Source organism: Doryrhamphus excisus, chromosome 1, assembly GCF_030265055.1.
Source record: "Doryrhamphus excisus isolate RoL2022-K1 chromosome 1, RoL_Dexc_1.0, whole genome shotgun sequence".
Lineage (NCBI taxonomy): Eukaryota > Metazoa > Chordata > Actinopteri > Syngnathiformes > Syngnathidae > Doryrhamphus > Doryrhamphus excisus.
This window is the reverse complement of record NC_080466.1, coordinates 22,277,698-22,292,811: the sequence shown is the minus strand read 5'-3', so window position 1 is coordinate 22,292,811 and position 15,114 is coordinate 22,277,698. Positions and strand designations below refer to the sequence as shown.

Here is a 15,114-nt window from a genome sequence, read left to right as displayed (position 1 = left end):
GCCAACGTGTATCACTATATCAGAGAAACTAGTGTTGTTTGCTTTATGTTGGTGTTTGGACCTGTTGCGAGTCAGCTCCCTAAGGCTAGCTTCAATATCGGGTGCTCTGGCCCCAATCGGGGCGTCCAACCTCAGCACCAATGGCCTGCTGCCAGAGTCCTGGCCCATGCAGCTGGACGATCGACTAGTTAGCTTTAGCCATCATGGGGGCATGACCATGTGAGTGCCTGACAAAAAGTAAGAATTTTGAGCAACCTTTCCAGCCTGTGGTCTTAAACTTTTCATCAGGTGAAAAAAGTTTATTTCAGTTTAATAAAGTTCAAAATGTTTTTTGTCTCTCATCCCCCCCCCCTTTCTTGCATATTGTAGCTCTCCTTAAAACCTCACTAAGGTTTTCAACTGATGTATATACTGTATATGCATATGCTTGGGTGCATATAGCACAGAAAGCAAAGCATACCAACAGTTCCTACGAGCCAACAACCTGCAATTGTGGTTGCTTTTGTCTTTCACTTTCCACAGTGTTAACCACAAGGTACAAAGCAGGTGCACTGCACTGCTGCTTTTACACAACTCTACACGTTACCGGTAAGTTCCCTTTCTTCAGTTCTTGAGGGGACCACGAGTTAGACAGGTACGTAGGTAAATGCAGTGGTCAGAATTGTCTTACACACTCCACACACATTTCCGTTGTGAAAACAGGAAATCTGAACAATCCACTATGATCTCAACTCACGTCCTCACGACAGAGGCTGAACAAGAGCAACACATGTTGTGTATGTTTCATAATGCCTCTGCACTCCTGCTTGGAGGATTGGAAGTAGGTTGTGCCGTATGGCTTGCACCAGAAAATATCTTTATTAGTCCCACAGGGGGAAATTTCAGGTTTACACCCAAGCGCAGAATCAGAAGGTATACCCAGCTGTATGTATGGATGTTGACCAAGTCACAGTTTTATTGCAGTTTTGATTGCTTTTTTGGAGCAGTTTTTATTAGTCTGACAGCTGCAGGAAGGTTTGGATGTATCAACCTGTCACTAATGGAGCTCCTTGGTGCAGTAATTGGGTGGGAGTCCCCCTCTTGCCCACCTCCTCCAGAGGACAACCCAGGACAGAGCCGTCCTTTATCGGTTTGTCCGGCCTCTTCCTGTCAGCTGCTTTGATGGCCACCAGTCATCGAAGACAGCCGAGGCCATGACAGTCATAGGGCCTTTGTTCACACACCCAGAAAATAAGTCGTTGGACATAAAGGCTCCAGGATAGAAAAGTTTATTGGTAAAAAATGTGCACAAGAAAATTCACTTTAAGACTGCAAGTTCTGGACGGTTCTTCAAGCTGCTGTTGTGAACACCAATATTCATATTCAAGCAATACAGTGTATGCACAACTACGGCACAAACAACACACACTGCTGTGGCTTTGATTGACAGCTAGCAAAGTTGACAACACTGGTTGTTGAGCATGGTATGGCACTGATGATCGTGTGATCTAATACCTATGGGTGGACCGAGCGTACTCCAGGGTCATCAAAAGACCGATAAAATGTTGAAAATAAATAACATTACAGTACTAAAATGGACTAAAATCTCCTGAGACAAAATAATAGTCACTGTGGTACTAACACGGGTAGTAAACAAGGAGACCGCATGCCTCCTCACAACTACTACAAAACATGCAAAAATAACAGTTACGCTACAATACACTGTTACATACAGTATAACACTGAACTATCTTCCCACCCATATTACCAGACATGGATTGCAATAGCAGAAAAGGTACAGTGGAACCCTTTTAAGTGGACATCACTCTAATTGGCCAACATAAGTGGGGATGGCCATAATGGAAAATAGCCACTGCGTGCACGTTTACTTGTGACTTTGACTGTCACAAATCTGCTTTTTCTAAAAACATGTGATAGTGAAGTCGACAATACCACAACATAAATGGCCCAATTTTCCATAGAAATGACCCCCATTGGGTAGAGGCTACTTAGACTTAACCAGAACATGATGAACCAGGACTTGAGCTGGTCGATATAGACGGGTTCCACTGTAATCCAAGAGGAGGCCTGTACAGTACTGATATGAGACTGGAACGGTCACAAATCTGCTTTTGCATAAACACTGATTATGATATCATGATGACGTCGGCAATACTACAGCACATGCCGACACAAACAGACCCATTTTTTCATTCATAAATCACCCCGTTGGGTTGACCAAAGTGGTCAACATTGGCTTGAGCGGGGATTTTTTTTTTAGTAATAACACCGTGGGTCAGGACTTGAGTTGGTCATGTTGAACGGTTCCACTGTAATCAGACGAGAGGCCTTCACAGTATTGATATGAGACAACATGTCCATTCATGTGCCATTTTTGCTTCAGGCTTGATCCTCTTGATTGGCTCGCTTTGTCAGAATGAGTTGACAGAAGATGGTCACGTGAAAAAGCAGTCTGATATCAGAAACAGGAGTCTGACTTAATGGGCCGGTCTCGCCCTGCTGGTGCTCTCTGGTGGGTCACTTGTCAGAGCGTCTTCGGTCTGAGCAGACGTGGTCTCAGAGCCTGTGTTGCTGTCGCTGGTTCCCTCCTCCATGGCTCCCTCCAGGACACTCTCCTTGTCCTCCGAGGCCCCCTCTTCACTGCCTGGCTGAGCCTCCAGTTCTTCAGAGGCCTTCCGCTTCCCTTCATCGGTCAAAGATGATTCAAAGAGCAGTTATTTTAAATAGAAATATGAATCCTGGTGGTATGGCTCACCTGGTGCGTCTTTGGCGGCGGCGTCCTCACCTTCCTTGTTCGTGCTTTCACCGAGAGGATTTTGTTGGGATTTGCCATGAGTCGTACAGACGTGTTTTTCTTCTTCGGCTAAGACACAGTTGTGTGCCTCTTTAGCGCCTCCCGCATCCTTCTCCCGTTCAGCCATGCGTTTGCGGGCTGCCTCTTCTGCTGCCGATATATCTGCAGATATCTTCTCCATGTCTACTTCCACTTTCATACAACAAAGCTGGCCAAAAAAGGAGAATGTTTTATTAGTTCATTTATCAATTTATCATTGCAAGTCAACTTATATTTAGTTTATGTATTTGGAAGGGCTACACTATAGTGAAAGCCTTTCCGTGCGTTGGATTGTTCACCCACTAATAGGGAACGTGCGCTGGGTTTAGACCGTCGTGAGACAGGTTAGTTTTACCCTCCTGATGATGTGTCGTCGCATACACACGCATACAGATGGCTATACTGTATGTAGAGGTTGGTGAAATTCTCGCTTTCATTTTCATTTCATTCATTTATTGCGTGACATTTTTATTCCTGCCACACAATTTTGCATGCGCTTGTGACACCCCTATCGTTTTATAGCCCTGAGTGCATAACAGGCTTTATCAAAGACAAATGGCAACATGGACATTTCATTTCAACACCTCCGCTACTGCCAAGACATGGATGCAGTTAACAGCAGCAGATGTAGACTGGCATTTTACGACACGTTCAGTCTGCTTTTGACATGCACAATAAGCCTTCCGTGAGAGCAGGTGGCAGCTTTGTTCGAGGTGGAAAAATGTCATTTCAAAAAAAGGCCGTACTCTCTTGAGCTCGTTTGTGAAGGACTCTGTGGCTTCAATGAACTTTCTTTTCTTATCCTGGTGGCGGTCTTCAATCTGAAGCAACTCCGCTTCCAACTTTCTCTGCGACAGGAGACACAAAGTTAGGGGGAATTCTGCTATGGTTGTGTGACGATGACCTAAAAAAAAAGGTGATTATACCTGGTGAACCATCAAAGACTGAACCTGCCGTTTGAGGACTTGCATACGGGCCGTTGTAACGACAGACCGCACGTCAGGGACCACGCTCTCGCTGAGAATCTCACTTATCAGACGGTGGTTGCGCTGGAAACGGGCCGCCGCAGAGTGCTTTACTGAAAATCCATCATCATAATCTAGGGGAGTGTTGAGAAGTTTGGATGTAACTGCAGCCCTCACAGGTATATTTTTGCATTCATTACATTCAAGCGTCCCCAAAATAGGTTGAGGGATATTCTGCTTATGGGTGACATTTCAGGATGAAGCTTTCCACTTTTCTATCACATGTCCAACCTACTCAAGATTTCACTACTTTTTGAACAACCTTCTGTTTTCTAACAAGGACTGGCAAAACATGTGTAGACGTGCCCTGGGTTTTGGGAAAGCTTGATGTCAGTTTTGCAGGAGACTAGTGGGAATGTTGCTCCATGTGGTAAAGATGGCTTCATGGAGGCCATCGACTGTCTTCAGTCATGAGGGATGCCCCCCGCAACATCTCCACATAGCCATCTGCCATTTGACACCCCTGCTGGAGGAGGAGAAGCCCTTGAAGAGGTTTTTGTTCCTAAAATCCTTCTTTCTCAGATGCCTGTCTTTTGACGGGCAGCCAATCGGATCTTCCAGCTCAAGACCAGTGATACTTTGGTCTTTATTTGTTGTTCAATAACACTCAGGATCTTTGAAGTTTCAGATGACTTGTCTTACTGCATCCAATATGCAAGATGGCCTACTTATGCAGCTCAACAATTAGACAATTTTGAGGCTCCCGGTGTGCTCATGAGTCCAACGGCAGCTAATGAAGCCAAAACACGAGACACCATTGACCTGTATGTGTGTGACAGTTAGAATGCTAAGCAAATAACCCCAAAAATAACTGAATGGATGAAACAATTGGACGAGATGACCAGCCTTTGTCAGCGGTGGAAGACACCCAGTGAGCCAACTGGGACTGGCAGCCCAGCAACATGCTGGGAATGTATTCCCAAGAGTTTCACGAGTCATGTTCTCTTGACAAACTAAGTCAAATGTTTTTGTCTAAAATAAGGTGACTTTATGCTTCCTTTTTATAATATTGCCAATATCAGGGTGCGGTAAGGAATTCTAGGTCCCCCTTGGGACCATGGAATTTTCCTGACTTTTCCCCCTTATACGGTGCCCCTGGCCAATAGCGCTCATCATAAATATAATGCAGAATGTATAATTGATCCATGTGTTGGGTATCAGTTGATCTCACTCATGGATGATGGTATCACAATCGGCAGCATAAAGCCTGCATATGGCATATGATTTATAAAACATCAAAGCAGACTTTGTATCCTTTTATTTTTCAGTATGTGGATTTCAGGGGAAAACGTTTGGACACCCTTAAAGACGGACAGGAAAAAAAAAGTTCATTTTGCAGAGTGTGCGAGTGAAAGCACTAGATTTGCATGCAAACGTTGTACCTGGGAGGAAACCCTATTGAGGTCATTACAGCACTGTCAGAGAACTGTCAGTCTGGTAGAGAATGAAGCTGAGTGGCCTTACCATCTGGATCCTCAGCTGGCTGAATACTCATGTAGGGCTCGCCTTTGTCAAGTCTGGACTGCCTCTGGCGGCTCTCCTCTTCGAGTGCTGCCTCGGCACGGCTTTTTGCATTGACGTAGGCCAGGTAGGCTGGTGAGTTGTGATAGGCCTTCATGCTTTCGTTATATTCAATCTACGTTGGAGGAGATGACAGGAATGACAAGAAAAGAGAGAAGGCAAGCGGGCACACATGTGGACCCTTGTTTCCATCGACTGGGTCAACATAAGGGAAGGGGTTAGAGAGGAAGCAATGATGATTGGAGGGACCCACATCTGCTGGAGACACGTAATGGTGGTCCGTCAGAAAAGACCCATACACATCCCTTTGTAAAACAACCAACCTTCTCTGCTTCGTAGTCATTCAAATAATCCTGTTTCTCCTCATCAGTGAGGTCCCTCCACATGCCACCGATTATCTTCCCAATTTCCCATAGCTTCAGATCAGGATTGGAGGCTTTTACTTGATCCCAAACCTGGTGATGAGAACCAGACATGGGGGTGGGGTTGGGTTGGAGGGGCTATACGTGGTTATCTCTTTGCAGAGAGGTCACAAACCAGAGGAGGCCGTGTGCTTTAAGCTCCATCTCCAAGTTGATAAAGCCCACTAAAGAAAGTGGACTGTCCTACCTGTATCCTGGCATAATTTAGCAACATCTACTTTGGCATGGAAAAACTAGCATTTCAAACAAAGTTGACATATGGCTGTACGGATTCATTGTCTTCCAACAGTGCATGATGGTGCCAAATACATATGCGCTCTTACCTTTCGACTGTATCTCATATACGGCATCAGCGGCTTATCGGGTGGCTTGGGTGGTTTGGGGATGTTTATTCCAGAGGAATTCTGACATGAAAAAGAAAGAGACCTTTCACAATTGGCTGTGGAACCAGGAAATAGCTAAAGCAAGGAGGGTCACAAAATGAAAGGGCCACTTTGATATTTTTGTAATGCTAAGAAGTTGTGTCAAAGTTAACATGTTAATAACGAGTCAACGCAAATTCCCTGTGATGCCCCAGATTTTTTGACATGCGCACGTCCGGCACACACGCCGTAGTTTGAGAAATCTCAACTGTGTAGCATTTGTTGTCGAGCCCCAAGCAGGACCAGATATTGTAGACATAAACAAAAAGTGTGTTTGAATTGTAAGTTGAGCTTCAAAGCACTGGCAGATGGCTGTCTCCACAAGACCAAAGTTATCTACTGGCACTGTGAGCTCAGATGTCAGAGGGCAGGTTGTTTTTATTGTCATTTATACAGTGGTACCTTGGCATACGAGTATCCCAGCTAACGACTGTTTCTTAGATACAAGACGTCTCTCGGTTGATTTGTTTGCTTTGAACTGCGAGCTAAAATTGGGTTAGGGGCTGCAAGTTACCAGCAGGCATAGCCGAAGACAGCTATTTGGAGGGCTTGTGTCAATGTGACAAAGATCGAGCACACGACAGAGCGCTCAATGAGATGCCAGTAAAGGCTTGCGAGGGAATTTAGTAGCGTTATTATTATGATTCAGCAATTTGTTAACGTTTGTGCATGGACTGCACATCGTCAGATAGCCTATACAGACACAGCCCGAGTTCTGTAAACTATTGACTGTTCTTCACCACTTTATTTTCTGTAACTTGTCAATATTTATTTTTATTATATTTATTATGACACCCTGCTTTCATTTCACATAGTTTGCAAACATTTATTGATAAAGTGAGATTTTCTGCTTGAAAAGAATGATATTTAATTGATGGATCATTTACCTTACCAATGTCTACTTGTTATATATTGTGTTTTTTTAATACATTAAGGTCCATTTTAAGTTGAACTGCTGGGAAAAAAAACAAAAAACAATTACTTTGGACAACATGCGATTCAATATTTTTCCACATTTTTGCTGCCGTTTTTTTAATTTTTACAAATGTTTTCCACTTTCTTCTTAAATATTTGTTCCAAAATTTTGTACTTTATTCCCATAATATAACTTTTTGCCCAACATTATTTGCCAAAAATCCACAATTTTGTTTGTTTCTCATAACAACGACTTTTGTATTTCATATTTCAACCCCATTAGTAAAATGAAATTTTCCCTCGTGTCATGGCTTTATTCTCATAAAATTACAGCTATTTTTTTCCAATTCCATTGCCCCCCCAACTTTGACCTTTTACCTTTTCCCCGCAACATAAATTTCCCAAAAAATACTACTTTGTTTTGTTTGTTTCTTAGAATATTATGACTAAAGAAAAAAATGGTATCATATGACAATATTCCCGTAAAATTCAACCTCCCTCGTCTATCACAACCTCTTTTTCTTATATAACAACTTTTTCCTCCTAATATTTTAACTTATGTGTTGTAAAATTAGTGATGTTTTTGTATTCTTGTCAAAATGTATTTTTAGAATGTGCCGCAGGTCAATTAAAAAAAAAAAACAGCCACGGGCTGCACTTGATCTGGACACACCTAATCTAAACCTCTGTTGAAGATTATCTTTATTATTACTATGATGGAAAATAGATTGAGACGAGCTATTATAGATATATAAGACATATAAGATATTATATATTATAACATATAAGATATTCTCATTGAATAAACTATAATAGAGAAGCCATTTAGAGTTTAGCACCGTAGAACAGAGTACCACTGATGTTGACAAAAAGCTTAGAAAAAGCTGATATTTGCCTGCTGTGAGATATAATGCCTTGATCAGAGTTAGCCAAGCGGCGCTTGCATGCAGTGACTGAATTACTGTTTGGCAGCCCGAGTCATGCCAAGCGACGAGTGTGTAATTCCATGGCAACAGGGACGGCATGCGTTACTTAGCAAGGCCGTCATAAATGCAGATTTTGCAGGCAGGTGGCGTCTGAACACACAGATGGATGCTAAACCAGCCTGCACTGTGATGAAATCAGCAAAAGCACTTTGGAATGATCTGCTTTAAGGACTGAGCCTGTTTTGCCTTCTCACGCTAATGCTCTTTGATGCAAAAATACATTTCACATTCAAACAAAGCCAAGGGATTGCTGGAGTGGTTTTTTTTGTATTTTCACAATGCTTTGACTGGAACAAGGCAGTTAATTACCAGTTTACTACATGTACTGCGATACACCTGGTTTTGTTTTTGCTAGGATAATATTCATACCGTTACCCGACTGTTGCTGCTTTGGCTCCCTCCCAGTCTGTAGTTGTTGTAGGCCAGATGGCTGTAGGGATTGTACCCCACAAACCCTGTAGTGTTGGGCATTTGCTAATGGACACAAATGAGACACAGATGAGAAATGATACACACAAAAAAGCAAACAAAACTTGTCGATTAATGGGGCTGGTGGGAAATAAGATCTATGGAGGCAGTGAAGTCTATGTATTATAAACATCTGCATAAAGAGAGAATGCGAGTCAATGTTTGAAGTTATAATACTGTATGTTGACTTGTACTTACAGTTGTCGGGGCGGGGGGAGGTGGAGGGGCATAGGATGGCCTCTCTGGTATAGGAAAGGGGGGGGGGGGACAGAAGTTAGGGTTGAATTTTCAATGTAGGGCTCACTGATACTGGCAAATATTTACCTGAACCTTTTCAAGATCATTGAATGATTGTCTCATTTTGATAATTATATCCAGAGTAAAACACAAATCAAAGCTTTAGGCCATTTCTCATTCAGAAAAAAAACTGTCCCCTGGGCACTGCGCCTGTGATTATATTAATCACACAATAAATGAAAATGAACTCAATTTTGCCATTTTCAGTATACTGCCATGTGTAGCATGTCAGTTTTCCTCATGTCCAGCCTTCAAACAGGCAGTAAGAGGGGCATAGGACTGCATTGGTTTAAACACACGGAGTGAGTGAGCACTTTTGGCAGTCATACCGTCTCATTGTCTCAGTGAGTGGAGGCGGGGCCGCTAGCATACACACAGGGCACAGAAGAGTAATGTAGTAGAAATTAAATTAGTCGATTGCAATATTCATTCATTTTCTGCTTATCCTCACAAGGGTCACGGGCGTGCTAGAGCCTATCTCAGCTGTCTTCGGGCGAGCGGCGGGGTACACCCGGGACTGGTGGCCAGCCAATCACAGGGCACATATAGACAAACAACCATTCCCACCCACATTCATACCTATGGACAATTTGGAGTGGCCAATTAACCTAGCATGTTGTTGGAATGGGGGAGGACACCGAAGTACCCGGAGAAAACCCACGGATGCAAGGGGAAAACATGCAAACTGGTGGAATCGAACTCAGCACTCCTAGTTGCCTGCACTCTAACCACTTGTTCACCGTGCAGCCGAGATTGTAATATATGTATTGTCATAATTTTTTTCATTGTACTTTTTTTTATAAAGTCATGTTTTTTAAGTAATCTTGTCTATCGTCATGTCTCTATTGGAGTGTCATATGACATCCCCGTAATAAAGTCAAGGCACAAACATTCAAAGCGGCGAGGGATTACTATTACAATAAATATAACAATATCAACAAGTGACTGAGTGACTTTTGAGGGTTGGTTTGGGACCCTTGAAGTACCAAATTTGTTAACAGACGTAGGGCTGGGTGACCAAAAATCATATCCCAATATATTTAGGTTGAATATCGATATACTATATACTATATCCCCATTTTTTTTTCCACAAAGTGGGTTTAGACAAAAGTCAAAGCCAAATATGGATGCTCACGTTTGATTAAAATGTAACCAATATTATAGAACAATAGCCGCTGAAATAAAATTGTATATTATCTTTCAATAAATATACAAAAAGTTAAATACATTGTTGAATTTTCAGTGCAATCATGCTGCACTCACGGTAGTCTCTGCAGTCGGTTTAGCGCCATGAGTGCTTCCATCTCACGTTCCCCATGACGACAGACGGTAAACATGGTTGATACCGTCTTTATCCCGCAACCTTTATACTGTCTTTTTTGCTGTTCACTCCAGCTATGCACTCCCGCTCCTTCATATATCCACAGGGATGTTCGACCGCTATGCGTAGCAAAATGGTGCTCAAAGCTAACAGCTGCTCCTGAGTGTAAACAATGGAGCAAAGGGCAAATTACAACCATAACAAGATGAACATCCATACCTGAACCCTTGATTAACGGGTCGGCATGGCACAAAAACAACATGGAAGTAATAAATAAAGCCCTATTAAACACTAAAAACGCAGCAGAAGACAAAGCTGCATTAACTAGATGGCCCATGGCCTTCTTGTCAAATGCAGTCTATATTGATATTAACGGTATGCCTGTTTTTGATGTCGTGCTTAACAGAAATATCGTTATTTTAAAAAATATCGATATTATCGCCCAGACTTAACCAGGCCTGTTACAAACTTTTGTGAGCTTTCATGCTAATTACATCACCCGAACATGCGAGGACACACACTAATTATAATAAACATTGCAGATCCAACAAGACATAACAATAATAAAAACACACATATTGCACAGTACACCAGAAAATGACTGCACTATACACTACTACAACCACCATTGATATAAACAAAAACGATACTTGAATCAGACATGATCAATTCCTTACTTGACATCTTGGCATAGGCAGCGGGTTCACTCCAATCCAGTCATCAATACTGCAACACACACAGGAATAATGATAGATAGTATTACATACCAGAAATTATTGGACAAAAGAGTTTGCAAAGGAAAGTTTTCAATAAGGTTGAGGGTTGAGTGTGTGTCTCAATTTACGCGCTTGCATACTTAATATTTTGAGTGCGTTAAGTGCGTTCTGTTGTATGCACTCTGAGCCGTCAATGCGATGGTGACAGGCCCAAGGTAAAATCCTGCTGATGACTGCGCTCAGTGTATAGTAATCCATATTAACGTGGGAAACGGAGGTGCTGAGAGCAGAACTGGACTACAGCTGGTAAAGATTAACCCTGCTAGGCTAACCAACTAGCAGTGATGTGGATGAGGGATCGATGAGTCCCGCCTGGCTTTAAAAGGGGTTTTACGTAGCACCAGAAAGCGGCAATGTGGTAATGGTGCTTCGCGTAAGTGAAGATTTAGTTTGTGCAATTGTAATTATTCAGGGATAATGGAGGTTTGCAAGCCGATGAGGCACTAGCTAGCTAGACAGCTAAGTAGCACCTTTGAGACACTAGCATGCCCAACCGAGACAATTCTCGTCATTTTAATAATACTTCGACTCTCAAATATAGTACAATACAAAACCTACCACAGGCGCTTAGTCCCCACCACAGTATGGAATATGTTGTGGCTTTAACTGGGATGCTAGCTGGCTAGGTAGTCTCCACAATAAAGGAATGAATAGGGGGCGAACTCGGAGGGACGCTGTAGAATCTTCTAGAAGAGCGCATCCCTCACACAATGGCACCCGCCCCCCTCTTGTTTTTGTTTTGGGTTTTTTGCCTCCCCACTCTTTACTGTTGAATTATACGGTTTTATTCAGTTGGCGCTGAATGTTGCATCATATAAACATTTGTCTCCAACAATGTATACTGGTATTTTAAAAGGGTTTGGGTGATAAAGCACATAATGGTATTGATCAGATAATCCGATATTTGTTTACTTGACATGAATCAAGCTCCGTGAAAGATTTTGAGATTTGCCTTTAATCTGAATTTGAATATAATACAGACTCTTCTTGGGCAGTAAAATAAACAAACTCATACTATGTGTGAATAATATTTTGTTAAAAATGTATGCCTAGCTGGCAAATATCGGTGGATAGAAATCCAGGTTGGTATGTTATGAGAAGTGAAATGCTTTGCATTCTTTCTTTGTTGCCCGGGTGTGTAGTTGTAATAGTGTGTTCCCCAAATATAAACAACCCAAAGCCCTCTGGGTTTACCCTTCATCTCTGTCCATTCAAGCTGAATTGGGCTTGTTTTACTTAAGTTAATTGATTGTGATCATTGTGGCCCTGTGCCTTTCTGGTATACTGAACACTTTCAGGTAATGCAATGGCTCCTTGCGGGTTCATCAGGATAATCGACAGAACAATAAATAATAATTATAATCTAAAAATTCAAGGAAATTGCAGTAATACAGTGGATCCTCACACAATGATGACGCCACATATTTACAGATTTTTGGTCAATGTTTGAAGAGAAACTGTATCTTCATGTCTTCATAGGTTGGTAATAATTTAGAATTACGTGATAACACAGGTAAAATGTACATGTACCACCAAAATGTTTACATGTTTACCAGGGCTGTCAAAATTAACGCGTTAACGAATTGATTTAATTACGTTACATTTTTAGCATGGCATTGGGAAAGCCACCACTCTGTTATGATGACGGACAGCACAGTGTAGCTCTCTTCATAACTTTATTGTGAGATGAACACATCAACAGCGGTGCAATTCAAACACCATTTATGTATCTCAACTCGAAAACAAACATGTCTCTCAAACACTTCCTCACGAGATGCTTTCACTGACACCCCGAACATCACAACCACCAAGCTGCATCTCATTTTTTCGTTGTTATTCTTGTTTAAATCACAATTACATGTAAATTGGAAATGACAATATATTTTAAAATACTTTAAATATTTTCTACAAAAGACTGCTTTACTTCAATGCAAGATGCTGTTTGCACAGTCATATTGGAATGTGTTGGGATTCAGCCGCCGAGCTGATCGCTAACTGCTGAGCTAAGTTAGCCATTGCTACTAATGGATATTGTTGGCATACTATTTCGGTGTTTAGTGTGCTGCTTACAGCTGAGATGTTATGTTGCCAACTGCTAGCTTTATAAGCCTTGCAGGGTAGATCATGAATTATTCATAATAGCCTATCGTTAAAGGCAAATCGTCAGCATTGCCACCAGTTCTGTCACGCCGAGGAGAGGGTTGGACCCAAAATTATGCACGGAGGCAGGAGTTGGTAGCAAATAAAAAGGTAAGTCTTTTATTGCTACTAAAGCAAGTGGAATGGTGACAACAAAAAACAAACAAAACAAAACAAAGTGACGAAACAGAAAAGGCCCCCACGAGAGAGGCTAGCAAGGTCCTACAAAACTGAAAACTAGCTACCAATGAATGAAGGTAGGGAGCAGCTACCTGGCTGGTAGGAGGGCATTGAGCTGCAGGAGAAAAAAACAACGCTACAGCAGAAAGAAGGTGGCAGAAGGTCAGGTCTGTCTAGCATGTGGCGTGCATCCAAAAGGAGCAATACTACGACGCCCTCCTGCTGCCACAGGTGTGCTTAAATGGGAGAGGAGGTGATTGGGAACACCTGTGGTTGGCCGGGTAGCGCCTCCCATCAGGGCGAACCAGGGCCCGAATGGAGAAAGAGAGAGCATGAGCATGAGGCAAAAGACAACAGAGGAGAAACCGGTGGGTGGCTCCCAGGAGCAGTAAGGTGGTGTCACGGTGTGGCGTGACAAATTCATCATACTGTTCGCATGCTATTTCAATGTGTTTAATGTACTGCTTACAGCTGAGATGTTATGTTGCTGTGCATTTGTTTATGTTGCTAACTGCTAGCTTTATAAGCGTTGCAGGGTAGATGAATTTGGGTAGGGTAGGCAAATATGACATTCAGTCTAAATGGGGTTGCTTTTGCATTAGATTTCCAGCTGGATGGCTAACAGTGACATCAGCATTGTTTCAGCATTCCTCTGATGGTTGATTTGAGCAAAACAAGCCAATTCACAACAAGAATGGCTGACTGAGGAGGAGAAATTGACATCTCTGGTGAGCAGATGTATTTACTTAAATGTTGTAGATTTTTGTCACATTTGTCACAAGTTGTAGCTGCTGATGCTCAAGGTTACAAGCAGAAATGCATGTTGGATATTTTGGTGAATATGTATTTGAAGATAAGGGGGTTTTGCTTCATCAGTAATGGTATCGTATGGTAACGGTAACGCTTTGTGAGCGTTGCTGTTGTAGACGGCTAGACAGTCCAGTGGCAGGTTACAGTGATAATGTACTATTATTAGCATCAACCGAGCAGCCCTCCCAGGAAGAATACAAATCTTTGGCATGACCCAGGGGATGCATGGATGATGAATATAGTAGAAAGGTGCATTAGTGGAAGGGTGAGGGTTTCATGCCTAAGCGGCGTTGCTGTCTTGGCACAGACACACACAAAGGCCTCACAGGCACAGCTGTGGATGCCTGGAGGCAGAAACCGGGCCTGTGACATTGTGAGTCAATCAGAGGAAAACCCATCAAGCTGTTCTTGCAATGAAGATACAAACCCGGTTCTTAAGCCTCTGGAGCGCCCCAAAATGGACCCAGCTACTGGAACTAAGCAGATTTGAAAGTTTACTCTGGTGCGAGCCAATGGAGGTATTTTTAGAAGCTGCTGAGGTCAGGTTATTATGATGTATCATGCCAGGGGGGTTTCTTGGACACATGCCGTGAGTATAATTAAACGGTCCTCACAATGCAGGGCATATGATCGGACATTTTGAAGTACGTATAAACCCTTGAGGGTGTGAATGAAACCACTCATTTCGGACAAACAGCCATTCACACCCAAGGACCATATAGAGTCTCCAATGAGTCTAACTCTACACAGAGCGGTTCCAACAATGTGGATATGTTGACTGCAACACATGCTAACATGCTAACCACTACCTGTATTAAACCGTGCTGCCCTGTTTGTGTTGAGCTCACTGCCACATTGTGTCCACCTAATTATCCGAAAGTGATTTACTTTTCTTTGTTTCTCATAATATTATGAGTTTTAAAAAATAACATATTTGTCCTTTAACATTTCAAATCTATGTGAGTAAAATGACATTATTTTACCTCATAGTATTACAAG

At 42.3% G+C, this 15,114-nt stretch overlaps 1 protein-coding gene across 3 annotated transcripts; it reads right to left on the bottom strand.

The window, feature by feature from the left end:
• Window positions 1-1,252: 1,252 nt before the first annotated feature.
• Window positions 1,253-11,736, bottom strand: LOC131125264 (SWI/SNF-related matrix-associated actin-dependent regulator of chromatin subfamily E member 1-like). Of its 3 annotated transcripts, none has more exons than XM_058066655.1 (11): window positions 11,545-11,736; window positions 10,888-10,936; window positions 8,791-8,834; window positions 8,494-8,598; window positions 6,125-6,205; window positions 5,703-5,834; window positions 5,323-5,494; window positions 3,760-3,932; window positions 3,580-3,681; window positions 2,786-3,002; window positions 1,253-2,683 (listed from the first exon to the last, which is right to left on the bottom strand). In XM_058066655.1, exons 2-11 carry the CDS (start codon window positions 10,892-10,894, stop codon window positions 2,478-2,480), a joined length of 1,239 nt encoding a protein of 412 aa, XP_057922638.1. In that variant the 5' UTR covers window positions 10,895-10,936; window positions 11,545-11,736; the 3' UTR covers window positions 1,253-2,477. The 3 variants fall into 3 exon arrangements, with proteins under 3 accessions (XP_057922638.1, XP_057922619.1, XP_057922629.1); XM_058066636.1 differs by having other exon boundaries at window positions 2,756-3,002; window positions 11,545-11,730; XM_058066646.1 differs by having other exon boundaries at window positions 2,756-3,002; window positions 8,500-8,598; window positions 11,545-11,727.
• Window positions 11,737-15,114: the final 3,378 nt, after the last annotated feature.